Source organism: Pseudonaja textilis, chromosome 1 (assembly GCF_049901715.1).
Source record: "Pseudonaja textilis isolate UNSWEBS1 chromosome 1, rPseTex1.2, whole genome shotgun sequence".
In the NCBI taxonomy this organism is placed as follows: Eukaryota; Metazoa; Chordata; class Lepidosauria; order Squamata; family Elapidae; genus Pseudonaja; species Pseudonaja textilis.
In genome coordinates, this window is record NC_141990.1 from 204,458,283 (window position 1) to 204,478,099 (window position 19,817).

Here is a 19,817-nt window from a genome sequence, read left to right on the forward strand (position 1 = left end):
GATTTTAAAGCATTATTGTTATTATTTTAAAAGAGGGAAAATTGAATGGAAAGCTGAATATTTTATTTGGCTTTATTTTTGTTGCAATAAAAATTATTATCTAGCTGAACTGTGACCATGACACATCTATCAAGCTAAATTAAACTGAGATCTTGCTGAGCCTTGCTCTGAGAAACCTGAGAGTACTTCCTAATCAGTGCCAATGAGATGGCCCTGCTCATTGTGTCCTTATGAGGGAACGCTGTGGAACAATGGCTTAATAACAATAGAACTGCTGGCCAGAACTGGTCTGCACTCCAGCGGTTTGAGCCCAGCTCTGTGAGACAAGATAAGCCCCCTTCTACCCAGCAGTTTGAAAGCATGCAATATTGCAAGTAGATAAATCACTTCAGTGGGGAAAACTTAATTGCAGGGAGGCAGCATTGGACCTGGCTAGATATGAGGCAATGCACCACAAGGAGAAATGCAACTGGCAGAGGAGCCCAGAAGAGCCAGCAACCTGAGTGCCACTAGTCAGCTGGTTTAAGCTAGTTCGTCCACCCACACCCATCCCCGTAGTGCACCTAGGATAGGCATTCAAGGGCTGAACAAAATGAACTAGCAATTTAGGACAGCATTGTGTCTAGCATTTGTAAATTTCCCTAACATTGTATGACATGTGATAAATAAATAAATAAATAGAGTGAGTGAGTGAGTGAGTGAATAAGTAAATGAAGAACTCTGATGGTGTCTATTCACATTTTTTTTTCTCACTATTTCCTGAATTCCTTTCAGTTTAGCATTTTCATTGTTGATGAGAGGATTTTTATTTTTTGTTAAAAATATAAGGATTCCCAAGCTTATTAAGACTAGATAATTAAGATATAATCTTAAACTTCCTCTTGCTGTTTTATTCAAGACATAAGAGAATCAAGCTTGTTAATTAAGATTTTTTAGTTCCTTCTAGTTATCATATAATTATAAATTGTTGGATCTTGGAAAGTATCTAGTCCAACCCACTACTCTAATGTTATCCACCAGATAGCCACATACCCTTTCTTTAAATATTTTCAGTGAAGTACATCCTTTTGTCTACTGAGGCAGATTCTTCCCTTGTTGAATAATTCTATAACTGTTAAAAAAAGCTTCATGATTTACCAACAAAGACGAAATCCCTTGCTTCTTGTTATGCATTCTGGAACAACTCTGAACAATTCTGTTTTGGCAGTACCTATTTTTGAAGGCAATCATCATATCTCTCTGCAGTCTTCCCCCTCTCCCCTGTAGGCTACATACCTCTGAAACGGTTTATAAGTTTATAGGCTTTTCCTGCTTTTTCTTCTTGGTTGCTCTCCACTATACTAGCTCCAGTTTATCAATATCCTTCCTAAATTATGATATCAAGAAGTGGATGCAATCTAGGCACTGCATGAGCAACAGCAACAGAGAGGAGCATTAAGTGTCTTGGTTTTAACAATATTTTTCTGTGGATTCAGTACAAAACTGCATTTGCTTTTATTTGCAGTTACACTCATTGTTGTCTCATAATTCAACTTGTGCTTCACCAAGACAACCAGAGTTTTTTTACATGTATTGTTGTCCTGTGTAGTTCCTTTCAGCCTATACTCATGTCTGTTTTTTCTTACCCAAGTGAAGGGCTTTACATTTTTCCCCTCTTAAAATATATATTTCGTGGTTTTTTCTCATTGTTCCAGTTTGATATTCAGTGCTAACCTGTAAGGCAGACATTCTCAACAGAGACAATTATTTAAAGGGTTCCTCAAGGATATAAAGATTAAAAAAACAAAGCTATTCTAATGTACTTAATATCCCCCCCAGTTTCGTATCATCTGAAAATATCTCCTTTTTTTGTAGGAAAAATATTTCTATATCCTTCTAATTCACTTTTATTTTGTTAGTATGTTTATAGCATATCATTCATTCATTCATTGTCTTATTTTCTTCTGTTCAATCATGTCTGATTGTCAAAGACTGCCTGGACAAATCCTTGCACTTTTTCCTGGGAAGGTTTTTTTTTAAAAAAATAAAGTTTGCCATTGCCTCCTTCGTAGATCTGAGAGAAGGTGACCACTACACCAAATTGGCTCTCTGTATAGAGACATTGAGGAAGAGGAAGAAAGGAAGAGGAAGAGATTGAAGTGACATTTTAATGTTGAAATTTTAATAAATCTTCAAAAAAAATTATAATTGATTTATTCAGTATATGTATTTGTAATATATATATTTGACATGGCATTTAAAAAAGCTTATAGCATATAAAATTGCAACAAAATGTACAGTGCATGACATATATATATGTCATGTCTTTTCCCATGTAAGATTGAGAGTATCTTGGCGACATTTCGATGAGGTCCCACTCGCCATCTTCAGGCTGGTGCTTTTGGCTTCGTGCTTGTGCGAGCAAAGCGTGATCGGAGCTGCCATCTCTCTATAAATACTGGTGGGGAGGTGTGGTGTGCTGGCTCTGTTGTAAATGGGCTGTTTGGCTGTGTTTCTTGATTGGTTGATGGAATTGATGTTTGCAGATTGGTTGGCTTTTTCATAAGAACCTGTGTGGCTGAGGTGCTGGATGTATGTCTATCAGCCTCTTGTGTTGTAACAACCTGGGTAATGGGCTGTGTGATGACCTTCTGAGTTCTATTGTTGTGACATCCCAGATCTTGTGCTGTAATCTCTTGGGTCATTGGCTATGTTGTAATATCCTGAGGTTTTGTGGTGTAACCTCCTGACTTCCGTGATGTGATATTCTGAGCGGGTGGCTGTGATGTAAAGTTCCAGGTTTTGGTTTGGCTCCAAGTTTGAGGTCTGGCTATGTGTTCATGGCATGTGTCAGTTTGCTTGGTTTGGGGATTGGGGGGTGCAGCACCTGGTGATGCAGCCATGGTCTGGTTTATAGACGGTGGTTGCCTTTCGTCTGTGGAATGGGTTTAGGTTTGAGTCTGGCGAGGGAGATTGGCGGTGGCGTCATGTGTTGTTTTGGGTCCAGTGTTGGTTTTCGTGGCTGGGACTCATTTGTTGATAAGGGCTAATTTCCAGATGTCTGGTAGGTGGGAAGTATCATCCCGTTTATTCATTTTATGGGGGTGTTTCTCTATTTCAATGGCTTCCCTAATTATTTTCTTGTTGAAGTGTTCAGTATTGGAGATTAATTTGGTTCCCTCAAAATTAATTCCATGTCCTGTGGCTTTAAGGTGCTGGAAAAGGGAGAAAGTATTTTCTTCTTTTCTGACTGCATTCTTGTGTTCTCCGATGCGTGCATTTATTCTCCTGTTGGTTTGTCCAATGTATGTGGCTGGGCAATTGTTGCATGGTATTTCATAAACTCCTTCGTTTTCTAGCTGGATCTTGTCCTTGGGGTTTCTTAGGATGTTGGCTATTTTTGGGTCAATGCCGAAGGCTATCCTGATATTGTGTTTGTGGAGAATTTTGCTGATTTTGTCTGTGGTGCCTTTGATGTAGGAGAGGAGGGCGATACCGTTATCCTGTTCTGTGTCTTGGTTTTTGGGGGGTGTCTTCCTTAGGATTAGGTTGGTAATTGTGTTTCTTTGGAATCTTTTGGAAATTAATACGTTAGTGAGGGTGTGTAATTCTGTTCTCAGGTAGTCTTTGTTGGCTAGGCATTTGGTTCTGCAGATAAGGGTCTTGGCTACAGAGTTGATCTGTGCAGGGGTGTGATGGGATTGTGCGTTTAAGTAGCAGTTGATGTGTGTTTTCTTCCAGTGGATGGTGTGGGGTTTTTGGGTTTTTTGTAAATTAGGACTTCCAGGAAGGGAAGTTGGTTGTTGACTTCTGTTTCCATGGTGAATTGTATTTTTGGGTGTAGGCTGTTGAGGTGTGTGAGGAAGTTGTCCAGTTTTTCTTTCCTGTGTAGCCAAATAACAAAAGTGTCATCTACATATCTAAGCCAGAATTTGGGTTTGTGTTCGGATTTGTCTAGAGTGTTGGTTTCAAAGTGTTCCATGTATAGGTTAGCAAGGGAAGTTGGTTGTTGACTTCTGTTTCCATGGTGAATTGTATTTTGGGGTGTAGGCTGTTGAGGTGTGTGAGGAAGTTGTCCAGTTTTTCTTTCCTGTGTAGCCAAATAACAAAAGTGTCATCTACATATCTAAGCCAGAATTTGGGTTTGTGTTCAGATTTGTCTAGAGTGTTGGTTTCAAAGTGTTCCATGTATAGGTTAGCAATGATGGGTGAGAGGGGTGATCTCATAGGTGCTCCTTTTATCTGTTTGTATCTTTGTCCATTGTGGATGAAGTGTGTGTTGGTTAGGCAGTGGTTGGTCAGATCTAGGATGTGCTTAGGGGGTTGTATTTGTTTTGGATAGCTGTCAAGGCTTTTTTAATAGGTACTTGGTGAAGAGGCATATGACATCGAAGCTCACAAGTAGGTCGCTGGGTTGTAGGTTTTGTTTCTTTATTGTTTCTATGAAGTGGAAAGAGTTTTGTGTGAGGTGATGGATTCTGTGTAGGGCTGGAGTTGTTTGGCGAGAAATTTGGCAAGATTCTGTAGAGGTGAGCCTATGGAGCTGACTATGGGTCTGAGTGGTGTTCCTTCTTTGTGTATCTTGGGGAGGCATATAGCCAGCACCTCAGCCACACAGGTTCTAATGAAAAAGCCAACTAATCTGCAAACATCAACTCCATCAACCAATCAAGAAATAACAACACAGCCAACCAGCCCGCTTACAACAGAGCCAGCATACCACACCTCCCCACCAGTATTTATAGAGAGACAGCAGCTCCGATCATGCTTTGCTCACACGAGCATGAAGCCAAAAGCACTAGCCTGAAAATGGTGACTGGGACCTCGTCAAAACATCACCAAGATACATGGGAAAAGACCTGAACATGCCAAAACCTACATACCTGTACCTGTGAAAATCTACGAAAATATGTGTGCGTGTGTGTGTGCGTGTGTGTGTGTGTTTGTGTGTGTGTGTGGTATTTAGCTTTGTTCGGGAAGCTAAGTTTCATCTTATCAGAGAAGCCATAGAGATTGACAAAAGACCTGAAAGCATGAATAGAAGAGATGACTCCACCAGACTGTCAATTATCTGGAAGCCTTCACTCACAAACGAAAAATTCTCCACAATACTAGCCAAGCAAACACCTGGGCATAAACAGACCCTCCCAATACCTCCAGCTCAAACACACCCCAACCAGCCACCCAGAAGAAACCTAGCTTCCATTCACCCAAAGCCAAGCCACACTAAAAGCCCCCAATACAGGAAAGACTATGTTGCCAGCCAATCAAGACAAAAAAATGCTACAAAACATACAGAAGATATTAGAAACACCAATCAAGCAGAACACAGCAGACTCCAAGACCGATAAACACAGACCTAGACTCCCAACCAATTAGGATGAAGAAAAAAACGTTCTAACACAGCAGGAGGCTAGCACCAAATTTAAAACAGAAATGGCTGTGAAAGCCTGACTCACAGACGAACTCAATACACAAGCCTGATGATGGCAGATGAGATTCTGCCGAAACGTCACTACAACTTTAAAAGCACAACTATAATGACGTGGGAAAATACCCAAACAAAGCTGAATACCATACATATAAATACCCGCAAAAACTTAAGAAGATAGATAGATAGATAGATAGATAGATAGATAGATAGATAGATAGATAGATAGATAGACAGACAGACAGACAGACAGACAGACACAGAGAGACAGAGACAGACAGAGAGAGACAGAGACAGAGAGATTAGATATAGATATGAAATATGAATGACTCAAGGGGATTTTATTTGACCTCCAATCTGTAATTTTAATATCAATTTATCATTCAAGCAAGAGTATGTCAAGTAGATCAGTTTTCCTGTGGGAATGGACGCTGCATTCCACGTTCATGGTTGTGTGATCAAGAGGATGATTGTGGTGACCAGTCAGATGAAACAGCAACTTGTGGTAAGTTGAATCATAGACTTTATAAATATAATATTTGATTCATATAAGAAATTATTTTGTAATTTGATAGTACTCATGACAAGCCACGTAGCTTACACGCCACATAGCTTGTTGTCTTACATATTAAAGTCCTCTAGGAATGAGTATCATGCTCCCAGTATTTAGGCAACAGATGATTAGACAAATAGGTTACATCAATTCTTTCATAAAATAAATACTACCACTTTCCTGTGTATAATTCAGTATTATTCATTTTTTTGTTTTTTGGACACACCAACAACTTGACAAACTATATAAATCAAACACGTGAGATATAGAATGATTTTATTCAAAATAGATTAAAATGCAATCTTATATTATTGAGAAGAAACAATTAAGAAAACTTTTTATTACTCCCTTTCAGGTACTTTTTTTTAAACAACAACAACCAAAAGGATAATGTCTCTTCTTCCACATGCACTTATATCTTCCTTTCATTAAGTAGTTTAGCAAAATAATAAAATAAAATAAGCAGGGAGAGGGAATGATTAGAAATAATTCATTTTAGCAAATGATGGTGGTGCTTGGGAATTAGGGAAGAAGGGGTAAAGTGTCCTAAAATGAATATAGAAGCACAGGAACATTTCAGAAACAGAATGAAAACTTGTCTCCTATTGTTAGGAAGAATTTTATTTGACAAGAATATAAAGTCACAGCTGCAGACAGGAAGAGAAGGATAACGAAAATAAAAAGATTAGAAATTTAATCTTTAGAAAAAGATTAGAAATTTATTACTGCCAATGTTATAAAAAGTTTGCAAAATAAAGCTAAATAAAATAGTAATACTAAATAAAAAGGCTAGTGAGGTATAGAAGCCAAATCTGGAAATTTCTGCTGCTGCCAAATCCTACAAAGAGTTTATGTCTGTAAAGCTATGGAATTATGATGTTATGTTATTATTTCTGTACTATATAAACTTGTACTGCATGTGGATCTTGCTGGAAATCAATATGCTTCTATAAATTTTTGTGATTATAACTGCCTTTGGCATGAAAACTAGACTGCTCTGGCTTCTGCAATGTGACCATTTTATAGTCGCTAGCCACAGATGGGGTTTGTTAATCTTCTCTCCTTAGCAAGCTCAGCTGCACTGACTTCACTAGGAAAGAAAAAAATGATAAGAATTTAAATATATGTGGAATGCAACCCATCTTCCTTAACTCTATGGCCTCAAAATATCTAAGGTATTTCATAAATTATATGTGCAATGGAACAACATATTAATTCAGCTGCAATGAAACCACTTATTAATTCAACTGTTATGATTACTCTTTTGATATGCAAGTCTATACCCTTTTTAGTTCTTCCTTTCCTCATCTGGTCTCTTACAGGCACAGTGCTGACAGCAGAGGGATGACTGTTTGTTTAGCTCTTATGATAGAAAAGCTAGTATGGTTCCTCTCTTGGGATCTATAAGATTGGCAGAAATTCTTAATTTGGCTTCTTAGCTTTGTTATGGGAAAATGATTGACTATTATTAATGACAATCTAAATTAAGTCATGTTCATATTTGTCTTCTTTCCTCAAAAAAACCCCAAACCCTAAGCTTAATAAGGAGGTATAAAGTTACTGAGCTGAATATGTCTTAACATATAGCGTTCACGTGCCATAAAAATGAGAAAAAAAATGCTACTGTGGCCATAAAAGCTATCTACACCTCTAATTTAGGGAGAGAAAAACAGCAGGATTAAAAGGATTAAAATCACTGTTAAATGGTCTTTTATCCTTTTCAAGTTGATATTCTGTTTCTTATCACCTATATTGCATCAAATCTTGTGAAAAATAGCAGTTAAGCCACATGTTTTTATACATTTTGAAAATCATGTAATTGTTCTGATGCACCATCATTTTGGGGGTCTTTCTTTTAAAAGCTGAGCATTCTCTCTGTCTCTCTCTCACATATGTATATATACAGTATATATAGTATAAGTATAGTATATGTACTCTGTGTGTGTGTGTGTGTGTGTGTGTACATATACATATACACACACACACAGAAAAATCCACATATATACATACTGAGCCACGGTGGCGCAGTGGTCAGAGTGCAGTACTGCAGGCTACTTCAGCTGACTGGCAGATCGAATCTCACCAGGCTCAAGGTTGACTCAGCCTTCCATCCTTCCGAGGTGGGTAAAATGAAGACCCAGATTTCTGGGGGCAATATGCTAACTCTGTAAACCACTTAGAGAGGGATGTAAAGCACTGTGAAGCAGTATATAAGTCTAAGTGCTATTGCTACATGTAATTTTATTACACTTGTCTCCCACCCAACTCTTAACGACTCTGGGTGGCTTACAGCAATCATATAAATTACAATAAAGTCAATAAAACGTTAAACAATAGCAAGCCAATAGCAATCTTGCTAAAGGCCTGGGTGAAGACCTGTCTTCTAAACAACAGCACATTTCTGGGGTCCCTATAGATAATATTGTTTTATCAAAGGAACCTGGTGCAGCCCAACCTTGCAGGAGCAAATTGGCCAGGCAAATGCTATGGGAGAAATGAGAAACTCAAGTAAAGTGAGCCTACACCACATATAGATTGATAGGTAACAATAACCAGCACCTTGAATTGCAGCCAGAAGCAAAGTGGCAGCCGGTGCAGTTTGCAAAGCTGATGTTCCATTAATACTCATGCTGCTTCCTTCTCTATCTGCTTCTTCACATTCTGGAGGACTTAGGGAACCATACCCTTATCACATACATAATGCATTATCAAATTAGCCCTGTTTTATTAATAGAACAAAAAAAATCTAAATGCTATTGATGCATAAGTGGTCTCTGCTCTTGACATTTTTAAAAATGAAACATGTCAGAAGTGATAATATTGCTTTACATGGTCAGCTGTTGGAATATATTAATCCTTTCCTCTCGTGTTTCTTTCTTTTCTAGTCTTCCTTATTTTTCTCTCCTCTCTATTACACACAATATAGCCTAGCTTTCTTTCCCTGGTTGCTGAAGTATTTCCTTTGGGGCTTATCGATCTATATTGTCCACGGACTATTTTAAACATATTTTAAAGGACAATATTTGTAGCTCAAGACTGAAATGAGGGGTCTTTATAACACTAGCACCGATGATGTAATCTACTTTGGATAATGAAAGCTCTTAAAGAAAGCAACCAAATTCAGAGAGCACCAAGGACTCCTTAAAGACACTTTAATTAAACAGCTAATAATAAAGCAGACCAGCATGTTCCAAAGCAAAGTATCAAGCTCAAGGATGGTATACTTTTTTCAAGAATGCTTCTGGCTTCCACATAGAGAACAGAAATACTATAGTTGTTTTTTTTACAATAAACAAAAACAGAGAGAGCTGCGGGGGGGAGAGAGGGGGAAAGATAGGATGGCTGCCTGAGAGTGGGCATTGGTAGAAGTTACCCTGAACGCCCTTTCTATCTATGCTGCGAGAGAGCCCAGGATGGGTTGACTCCTTCCTATGACATTTATCTGAGTCTGTACTAAGATATAAAAGCCAGCCCCCAGAAGAGACCCCAGCTTTGGCAAAGATATTTGACAGACTGAAAGGTGTCTCTGAAAGCACAAATGAATACAGAAATATGACTTACCCTCTCCAGATGAATCAAGGAAGGGGCTGGGGTCTCTCGCAGCATAGATAGGGCGTTCAGGGTAACTTCTACCAACACCCATTCTCCTCCATGCTGCATCGAGAGCCCAGGATGGGACATACCAAAGCCTGCCTGTCCACGGGTGGGTCCTCGTCCAGCTCATCACACCGACTGTTGAACCACTTGTTGAAGGCAGTTGCCGAGGCAAAGACATCCAGATGGTAGTATCTGATGAAAGGAGATGGAGATGTCCACGTGGCTGCATGACAGATCTCTTCCAAGGGTGCTTGGGTTGCCCAGGCAGTTGGCCGCATTGGTGGTAGAGTGCGCCGTCAGACCTCGAGGAACTGGAAGGGCCACAGCTTTGTAGGCCTGCTCAGTGCAAGATCTGACCCACCTGCTAATAGTAGGAGGAGAGGCCTTGTGCCCCAAGTGAGAAGGGAAAAGGAAACAAAATGGCTTCAGACTTCCTAAAGGAGGAAGTGCGCTTAATGTATATTCTAAGAGCCCTACCTACGTCTAACAAGTGCCACTGCTGCTCTAAGTCATGATGCAGGAGGGGGCAGAAGCCAGGCAACATAATGTCCTAGGACCTGTGAAACAGGTGTTAACCCTTGGAATAAATGAGGGGTCCAGACTGAGGACAACCCTATCATTGTGAAAGGAACAAAGGTCCTGTCTGATGGAAAGAGCAGCGAGCTCAGATACCCCGCTGACTGAAGTGATGGAAACGGGGAACACTACCTTCAGAGTCAGGAAACAGAAAGACAATGTTCTAAGGGGTTCAAAAGGGGGCTTTGTAAGGGCATAAAGGACCACATGAAGATCCCAGGAAGGATACCTGTGAGCCACCGGAGGGCGCAGGTTGGAAGCCCCTTTTGAAAACCTGACTGAAGGGTGATGGGGTAAGGAAGGAAGCGAACCCCATGAAAGAACCGAGGAGAGGGCCTCAACACCTGCGTAAGGTGTTGGGGGCCAAACCTTTCTCCAGATCATGCTGAAGGAATCTAAGAACCTCTGCCAACTGGGCTAAAGCAGGAGAGAGAGACCCTCCCTAAGGCACCATCGGGAAGGGCCTTCCAGGTGGCATCATAGATGCGCCTTGTGGGAGGTTTGCAAGATGCCAGGATAGTGATGATGACCCTTTCAGGAAGATCACCCACCTCTAGCTGCTGCCGCTCAAGTGCCACATGGTCAGATTGAGCCACTGGGGCTCCGGGTGGAGCAGAATCCCTTGATGAAGGGAGGTTAGATGGGCTGGGATCCTCCAAGGAGAAGCCACCGACAGGTTGACCAGGTCTGCAAACCAGGGCATCCTTGGCCAATAGGGTGCCAGGAGGAGGAGCTCCACTCATTCCCCCAACATCTTCCAAATTACTGCCGGAATGATGGGAGTGGGGGAACGGCATAGAGGAGACTTTGGGGCCATCTGCACCAAAGGGCATTGGTCCCATCCGCTCCCTGGCAAGGAAACCTGGTGAAGAATCTGGTGACCTGGGCAATTTGAGGAGTGGAGAAGATCCACCTCCGGCGTTCTGAATCTGAGGGAAAGGTCCCTGAATAGAGAAGGAGGAATAGACCATTCTGCCTGGTCAACTAGGCTCCTGCTGAGCCAGTCGGCCTGGGAGTTGTTGATCCTGGAGAAGTGGTCCGCCGAGATCGACAACAGGTGTTGCTCTGCCCATAACCCCAACCGTAGAGCCTCTCTCATGAGGGCTCTGGACCTCATCCCCCCCCCCGCCGGTTGACATGAGCCATGGCGGTCATGTTGTCCATAAGGACTAGAACATCAGAGCCAGTCACTGAGTGCCTGAAATGCTTGAGAGCTAGAAAAATGGCTCTGAGCTCTAGCCAATTTATGGGAAGGGCCTGCTCTGACCTGGACCAAGGTCCTGAGCTATCTGGCCCTGCATATGGGAACACCAACCCAGGAGGCTGGCATTGGTGGTTATCACTAGCCTGTCTGGGACCCTGAAAGGAGTCCCTTCCAGATTAATGGGGAACACCACCAACTGAGAGATCTCTGGATTTGTGGTGGGAGCGGGACCTTGATGGATGAGTGGCTAGTTCCTGCTTGTTGGTAGGGAAGCAGGAACCATTAGAGTGGACAGGAGTGGAAAAATCCGTGGCTCTGGAGATATGACAGGGTAATTTGCAGATCCCGATGGGCTGCATGGATGAAGGAGGACAGAATCAAAATGTTGTCCAAGTAGCATTGGATCCTCACTGGAACAGAAAGCAGAGATGCCATCAATGCTGCCAGAACCTTCGTGAAGACCCTTGAAGCTGAAGAGAAGCCGAAGGGAAGTGCTTGATACTGGTAATGGGTATTCTGATAACAGAAACAGAAAAACTGGCAATGATGAGGCCAAATGGGGATGTGGAGGTAAGCCTCCGTGGAAGAGAGGAGATTGCCCTCCCGAATGCTCTCTAAAATAGAATGCAGAGTCTGCATTTTAAATAGCCTGTATTTTACAAATTGGTTGAGAAATTTTAGATCCAGGATGGTTCGCTACCCCCCATGAGGCTTTGGGAATGATGAAAGGTGAGAATAAAGCCCACGTCCCCATTGAGAGGGGGGAACAGGTTTGAATAGCTTGGATTTCAAGAATGGCCTGATTCATGAGGTCTTGCCTTGAAATGTCCCGAGAGACAGGACAGATAAAAAAAAAAAAATGGGGGGGGGTGCATTAGGAAGTCCAATTGTAATCCTGACCTAATAGTGCTGAGCACACAGGCATCTGCCATTGACTCCTCCCATTTGGAGGCAAAGAAGGCTCCCAAAGAAGGCAATCTCCGATGGGTGGGGAGAACGAGGGATTAATTAGAGCGACGGCAGGAATGACACCCACCCTCCCGAAAGGGCTGTTTACCAGTATAAGGAGCTGGGTGATAGTCAGCTCTCTTCCCAGAGGAAGAGAGAATTTTACGTTTATCTCTGGTTTCGATGAGATAAGGTTCCAGAGCATCGCCAAAAAGCTTATCGCCCGCGAATGGAACTGAAACCAGCTTCCATTTATGGTGTGACCCCACCTGCCAATTTCTGGACCATAACAGTCTTCTTGCTGCTACTGAAGATGCCATGGCCCTAGATGCAAATTTGGTGGAATTGAGAGTGGCATCTGCAGTGAATTCTGCCGCTGAGATAATCTTATTAAGGCCTTGGTGAGACTGAAGGTCAGGTGTAGGCAATCTAATCTGGAGTTGGTGCAGCCACCATATGGATGCCCACATCAGAGTACCAGAAAATGGGAATGAGGCCAGAACCAGAATGTCAACAGAAGGCACTGCCAGGGAATTGTCCACGGCTGCGCTGACATTGTAGAAATGCTTATCCAGAGAAGATGGGTGAGGACCTGCCAAAGGGGAAGCTCACTGTTCCTTGATCATGTCCAGGAGCAAAGTGGGAGAAGGCAAAACCCCTGGATGCACTACAGGCTTCGAAGCCACTTCCTCTGGCGACAACTTGGCAGTGACCAAGGCCATGCTGAGTAATGGCCTGAAGAGAGAAGGATTGAAGACCAATGCAGAGGATGTCTGCTCTGGGCGAGAGTCCTCTTCCTCTGAAAGATTTTGGTCAAAAATCTCACCCTCTTCATGTTCTGAACGAGAAGAGTAACTGTGTTCAGATGGTGAAGCCCATCCCTCCTCATCAACCTCCTCCCATTCTGGTAGAGAAGAATGGACCCTGAGGTCTTGGGGCCTGTGTAAATCAGGGTGATGAGGCAACTTATAGATTGAGAAGGGAGAAGGGCTTGAACCCTTTCTGGAGGTCGAAGGATTTGCTTGAAGCCTTCAGCCAATCCCTGCCTAATGGCCAAAGAGACAACATCTTGGATATCCCCTGGTCTATGCTCAAAGGTAGGGGCAGAAGGCTGAAGGCCCGCTGCTGAGGGAATGAATGTGGCTTCAGGCCTAGATTGAGAAGAGGTTCGAGGCCTGGAGGGAAGGGGAGGAGCATAGGGCCCAGAAACCTGTTGGAAATAAGGCCCAGATCTGCTTAGATCCTGAGGATCATTGTACTGCAAAAGCCTCAGGAGACAAGCTCATAGATAACTTCTCCTCCCCTGGGAGGGCTTGGCTGGGGCCCACAGGTATCACCTGAAACATGCTCTAGTTGCACTCCCTTCTGTTGAATAGTTCTGTTGAACTGCCTCTCTAGGGCTGCATGTCTACACTTTTCTGCCCTCAACTCAGCCTGAGTTGCCTTCTTAAGGACTAGAGCCTTAGCTCTGATTTTAGCAGCCACCTCCCTCTGGACTGATTGGGTGCGTTGCCTACAACTTTTTCTCTTATTGGCTTAAGAGACTGTTCCACTGGGGGGGTGGGGACTCTGCCTGACCCTTATCTTGCTCCATTTGAAGAATAAAGGCTCTTACGATGGAAAGAAACTGTTTGTAAATTTTTTGTATTAAGCCCCTTAGGGTATAAATTGGCCCCTGGGCTTACAAAATGGCCGCTCATCTTGTGGTGGAAGGCTTCAATCCAAGATGGCCACTGACTATGGGAAACAGGCTCCGAGATTGAAGAATTTCTCCTTAGGCTATAAAGAGCCCTGAGTGAAGTCAGCAAAGGAAGCTGGCCCCACGATCAGCTGGCTGATGGTGGTATCGATTTGCCAATTGCTTTTTACGACCGCTCAAACCGCAGGCGTGGGGGAGGTCTACAGACGCTGCCCAACTTGCCTGAACAGCGCTCTGGCAACACTGCTCCCAACCTTGCTTGAAACGAGGAAAAACAGCACTGAAGATCGCTGGTGAGTTTTATCTAACAGAAGCTTTCAAAGACACAGCTGCTGACTGAAAGGAGCTGAGACAAAAGCTGGGGTCTCTTCTGGGGGCTGGCTTTTATATCTTAGTACAGACTCAGCTAAATGACATCATAGGAAGGAGTCAATCCATCCTGGGCTCTCAATGCAGCATAGAGGAGAATTCTGCAGATCTAGGCCTCATGGAAGAAAGAGGCCGAATAAATGGAATCAAAGCAGAGGTCAAAGTCAAGAGACATACTAGAAAATAAGCCTGAAGAGAAAAAGGCAGCCAGAAAGGGCAGCATCTTTGAAAACTTGGAGAGAAAGAGAGAAAGAAAAGGGGGTTTGTTTCCTTCCCTCAGACCTGCCATGAGGAAAAAGTGGTTGTGAGCTGTTTACCTCAGAGGGAGGAAGTAGAAAAGGCACACAAAAAAGTAAAGATTGTGACAGAGCAGAAGTAGAAAAGAGGAACCCATCTGAGATTTAAGTCTATAGAAAAAAGAGTTTGGCTCTGTAAAAAAATGACAACAGTGAAATAAAGTAATTGAGATTACAGGAATATAGAAATCAAAAATAAATAGATATAGAAAAAAATATAAAAGACAAAGATATGAGAATATTGTAAAACTGGACTTTCAAGAATATAGTGTAGATAAAGAGCTTACAGAAGATAGCAAAATTATTTGCTTAATTAAGATTAATTTCTGAATTAATGATATATGTGTTTGTGTGTGTGTGCGTGCACGCACATGTGTATGCATGTATATGTGTGTGTGTGTTTGTATGTGTGTGTATGTATACACATACATATAATTCCTTTTTAAAAAGTTATTTGTAAACTTTCCTTTTGTAAAATAAAAGTCCCCCTCAAATTTCAAAATTCAAATTTTGTCAAATGCATTTTAATTCTAAGATATATATTTTTAATATTTTTAGTAACTAAGGTCAATATTTGTGACATTTCAAAATGTAGTAAATTTTGATTATATAAATAGTTCATATATTAAATCAGTCTACCATAAATTTATTTGAAAATTAATAGTTTTTCTGTTGAACATGACCTTTAAGCAGTTTTAATAACTGACACTGGGTATTATTTACTGTTTTGTTTTTCTTCAATTGTAGCTAAATTAATGCAGAAAATCCAAGCATGTTCTATTTTCTATTGTTTGTTTTCCTGAAAAACACCATATTTGCCATATTAATCTTATTCTGAGCCAAGTATACATTATACTGTGCTCTTAGGCTGGGCCTAGCACCATTTTTGGCTGGTATAGCTGGAATATTGACAGCATTTCACCCTTGGGCATTTTCCAAAAGGTCACTAGGGTGATAGGTAACCAGTCATAAAGCAGAGAAGTTATTTAGTTAATTTTTTCAATTTTCAGTTTCCAAACATTAGTGGTGCTCAAAAGTTGTGACATGGCTTGGGGACTGTAAAGATATTTTGGTTACGTTAAAATAATGTAGATGTGTTTGGTAAGTAATTACATAAATATTACTTTTTTTAACATTTTGTTTGTTTCATTTACCATACCTCACTCTAACCCTCACTTCCTGAAGACTTTAGCTTTCTCTTCTTATCTTTGTCTAGGGAATGGGCAGCTACTCACCCTATTATTTTCTAAGAATATTTGTAGGTCTTATATGAGGCTCAGAAATAATCTTGGGAATAAAAGATATGATGGAAGCTGGCAGTTTCATATATATGGATTTATTTTTATTAAATAAAAACATTGATAACAATGCAGAATCTAAGGTGATTTTGGCATATACCATAGGAAGTGTTTTCTGTCCCCTTGAGACTTCAGGACATGTTGCATATCTATAGGTGACTGTCCTTAGTGATTACATTGCGGTTGGTTTTTTTAGTCTATACTTATTGTATAAACAAGTAAAAAGAAATAAGTTTGATTCTTACATAATTTAAAAACTTTATTATCAGTTAGCATGGTGCAGAAATATCAAAGATTAGACTGGACTGTACATGAGCACGCAAGTAGCAGTAGTCTGGGTTATATTAAGTATGTAATTTCCCAGGATTATGAACCAGCTGAATCTACACAACTTCTTTAAACATTTCTGCCAAGTGTTATAAGAATTCTCTGTTCACTCCAAATCAGTTAAATCTGAACTCTGCACTACCATACTGCTAGATAATTGTAGGTTAGTATTCTCATGGCAAAACCACACCATAGTAAAGCCTCCTCCTCCACCCCCCCCAGTGACTTTGTAAATCTTTCTTGCTTCGACTTTCATTCTGAACTTAACATAAAAGCATCATGATCCAACAGTGGTGACATGACTTCTTTATTTTGATGCTATTTCTATTCTTATTTTCCTTCTTAATATTATATTTAATTTGTTTTTAATGCATATGATCACAGATGTTCAGCATGAACATCAAGTTATTATTGTGGCGATAGCTATAAAACATTCCTTGAGAATCACAACATTGCCCCACAGGGGCACAAAATCACTACAGGCTGTGAAGCAGTTAAAATTCCTGTGATATTTTTATGTTGTAAGCTTCTGTATACTTTTAGTATACTAAGAAAGGCAATTCCTACCAGAAGCATTTGTGCTTAATGCTTTAGCAAAATACTGTACTCATTTTTAAAAAATATACAAGTAGTTCTTGACTTATGACTAGTCATTTAACGACCATGTGCATTTACAATGGCCATGGAAGGGGTGCTTTACAATCCATAACCACCACCAAGTCATTGCAAATAATCAGACATTCCTCCATGGTTTCTGATCAGTTGTTGCATTCTGTAGTCATGTGACTGTAATTTGCATTGTTTTTTACCAGTTTCCAGCAAAAAATGACAATTCAGATCAATGGATTTGCACTTACAACCACTATATTTGCTTAATAACTACTCCATTTATTTAACAACCATTACAAAAAAAAAAGTTTTAAAATCACTTTGACCATGTAGGTGCCTAGACTTATGCCTTAATGACTTACAACCAGATTTCTGATTCCAGTTACAGTCATAAACTGAGGACGCTCTTATGTTATATTCATATATGCATTATGTTATATTCATACAAACACCTTTTTTCTATTTCAGATAACATATCTAGTTGACACAGCCAGCAATGTAATAACAATAGTTTTTGAATATTTATGAAGTACCAGATGCCCATATGTTGTAGTAAATATGATAATAAATTCTCCTCTCCTCTTTTCTGTTTAGAATTCCCAACCTGTGATCCACTGATTCATTTTATATGTAATAATGGAAGATGTATTAGTAGCAAGTGGCATTGTGATACAGGTAAGAATCAACTCTAGTCACAAATAATGTTTCTGTCTAACTTTCAGGAATCTTATTCAGCTTCCCTGTATCATACCCAACCTTGAAGTGGCTAAGGCTGAAAGTTTCATGTGATAGTGGTGAGAATTAGCTTTCATGTTAAATGTTACCTATTTAGTTTCATGTAATAGGTTCCATGTGAGCATTCAATCCACTATTTATACACTAGGAGTGACAAAAATTGATTTCACTAAATCTCATAGAAGTGATCCAATGTTTTGAAGATAAATATGTACTAAAAAATTTACCGATTAATCATATAGAGAGAATGCTTAGGATTATCTTATTGATTTCTGATCATTCACTTCTGCTTGAATATGGAAAGTGATAACTATTTAAACTATTATGGCTTCTGTTAATTAAATAATTGTAATATTGTGCATGCTTTTGCGTCTATCTATCTATCTATCTCAGCCTGATTTACTTATTTTTTATATCACTTATTTCTCTACACTTCTATGCTCACTCAAAAAAGATATTGATGGTGGAACATGATTGACCTGTTCTGATTAGTGACACCCCCCCCCCTTTAATTACTATCCCATAGCTTGAAATATACTGAATGAACACCCTAAACCAGAAAGTAAAATAAAACAGTATTTATTTTACTTAACAAAATAGGGAGTCACACATAATATATAAATGGGTACATACAAACAGTAACTGAAATGCCTATTGTTGCATCATGCATACATTGCATCACTGAAGAATTAAAAATATTGTAGGATACTTCCACATTCAGTGTTTTGGCAGATCATGCCACCTGGGTGAAACATGCTAGGACCATAATTCTTCTCTCACCACAGTAGCAGCATCCAGTATATTGCACCTTTGTTGCCTCAAATATTGCTAAGCATGTAATACTTAAAATGTTATAAGAATCAGCACATGTCTAGGATCTTGAATGTGTTTCCTAGACCTTTCATCACTCTGTTGTTTTGGTTATTGCTATACAAATATTTTGTCACAGTTTTATTCCCTGCAAGGTCTTCAGGCACCTTAATTATATTCTTTAAGCATAAAACTCACCTCATGATCTCACTGTAGGTGAGATCCCAAACTTTTACTTTGCACCCATTCTTTTATCTAAAGCTAGAATAGAATAGAATTATTTATTGGCCAAGTGTGATTGGACACATAAGGAATTTTTTTTGGTGCAAATTCTCTCAGTGTACATAAAAGAAAAGATACATTTGAATCTTGGAGGGCGGAGCTGGCATCATGGCGGTATAGCATGCGATCTTTAAGCTTTAAGATCACTGCTGATATCTCTGTTGCAGGACAGTCCCAACGAACCTAAACCGTCCCGTAGAGATCGTTACTGAGAAGGGCATATCCTGTTGATCCCAGGGACATCGCAAAGTCCCTCGTAGATCCAGGAGAAGCCATTTTTTCCAGCGGCAGAGAGGCAGCCATTAAAGCTGCTGAAGCTGGGACAGCTCCAGAACGGAAGAAAGCTGAAAAGAAAGCGTGTCAGTTTGGTGAGATAATTTTCTACTTATTTTTTTCTGGAGAGAACACCCTGAAAGATAAAAATTAAATTTAAAAGTGAAGATAAAAATGCTCAAGCAGTGAGATTAAGCACAAATTAAACCTGAAGGGTTTTTTTTTCTTTTTATTGGAACTTTGGTTTTTTGTAAAAACTTTTCAATTTTTAAACTGGACTGGTCTTTTCTTTTTAATTTTAATTTTTTCCTTTCAAAATAACTTTTTGGAAAAGTCTTTTTATGTCTTGTTTTTTCTCTTTAATAATTCTAGACTCTTTTTATTTTTTTTAGTCCTGGTTTTAATATTAGAGGGGAAGGGAAAGGAAAGGGAAATAAGTAGCGTTGCCACCTGGAGGCTTGGATACGTTGTTTTCCTTTCTTTCTTTCTTTCTTTCTTGTTGATACATTTGGTGTTACATTCAAGGTCTCTGTGCTTTTCATTGAAAAGATAGTGGGAAGAGCATGTAGATTGTTTGCAGGTGCTCTTCTGTGGAAATACTGATAGATGGAGTCTGGATGTGAAATTGAAGAAAGAAGATTGAAGTGACCTTGAAAAGAGAACTGGAAATTTTGTTTTTTTGATTTAGTAAAGAGCCTCGAACATATAGTAGCAGTGCTTTGCTTACTGACAGAATTGCATTTTCTCTCTCCCCTTTTTTTCTCTACCCCCCCCCCCACCAGTTGGATTTTTATATTTGGACTTGAGTCCTTTGATTCAGGAATAAGACTA

At 40.2% G+C, this 19,817-nt stretch overlaps 1 protein-coding gene across 1 annotated transcript in view; it reads left to right on the top strand.

Annotated features, from left to right (window-relative positions):
* Window positions 1–19,817, top strand: part of LRP1B (LDL receptor related protein 1B) — a 283,941-nt gene that overhangs the window by 10,737 nt on the left and 253,387 nt on the right. The window contains exons 5-6 of the mRNA XM_087925463.1: window positions 5,799–5,915; window positions 17,481–17,561. Of these exons, the coding sequence (XP_087781589.1) occupies window positions 5,799–5,915; window positions 17,481–17,561 (198 nt within the window). The remainder of the gene's footprint in view (window positions 1–5,798; window positions 5,916–17,480; window positions 17,562–19,817) is intronic.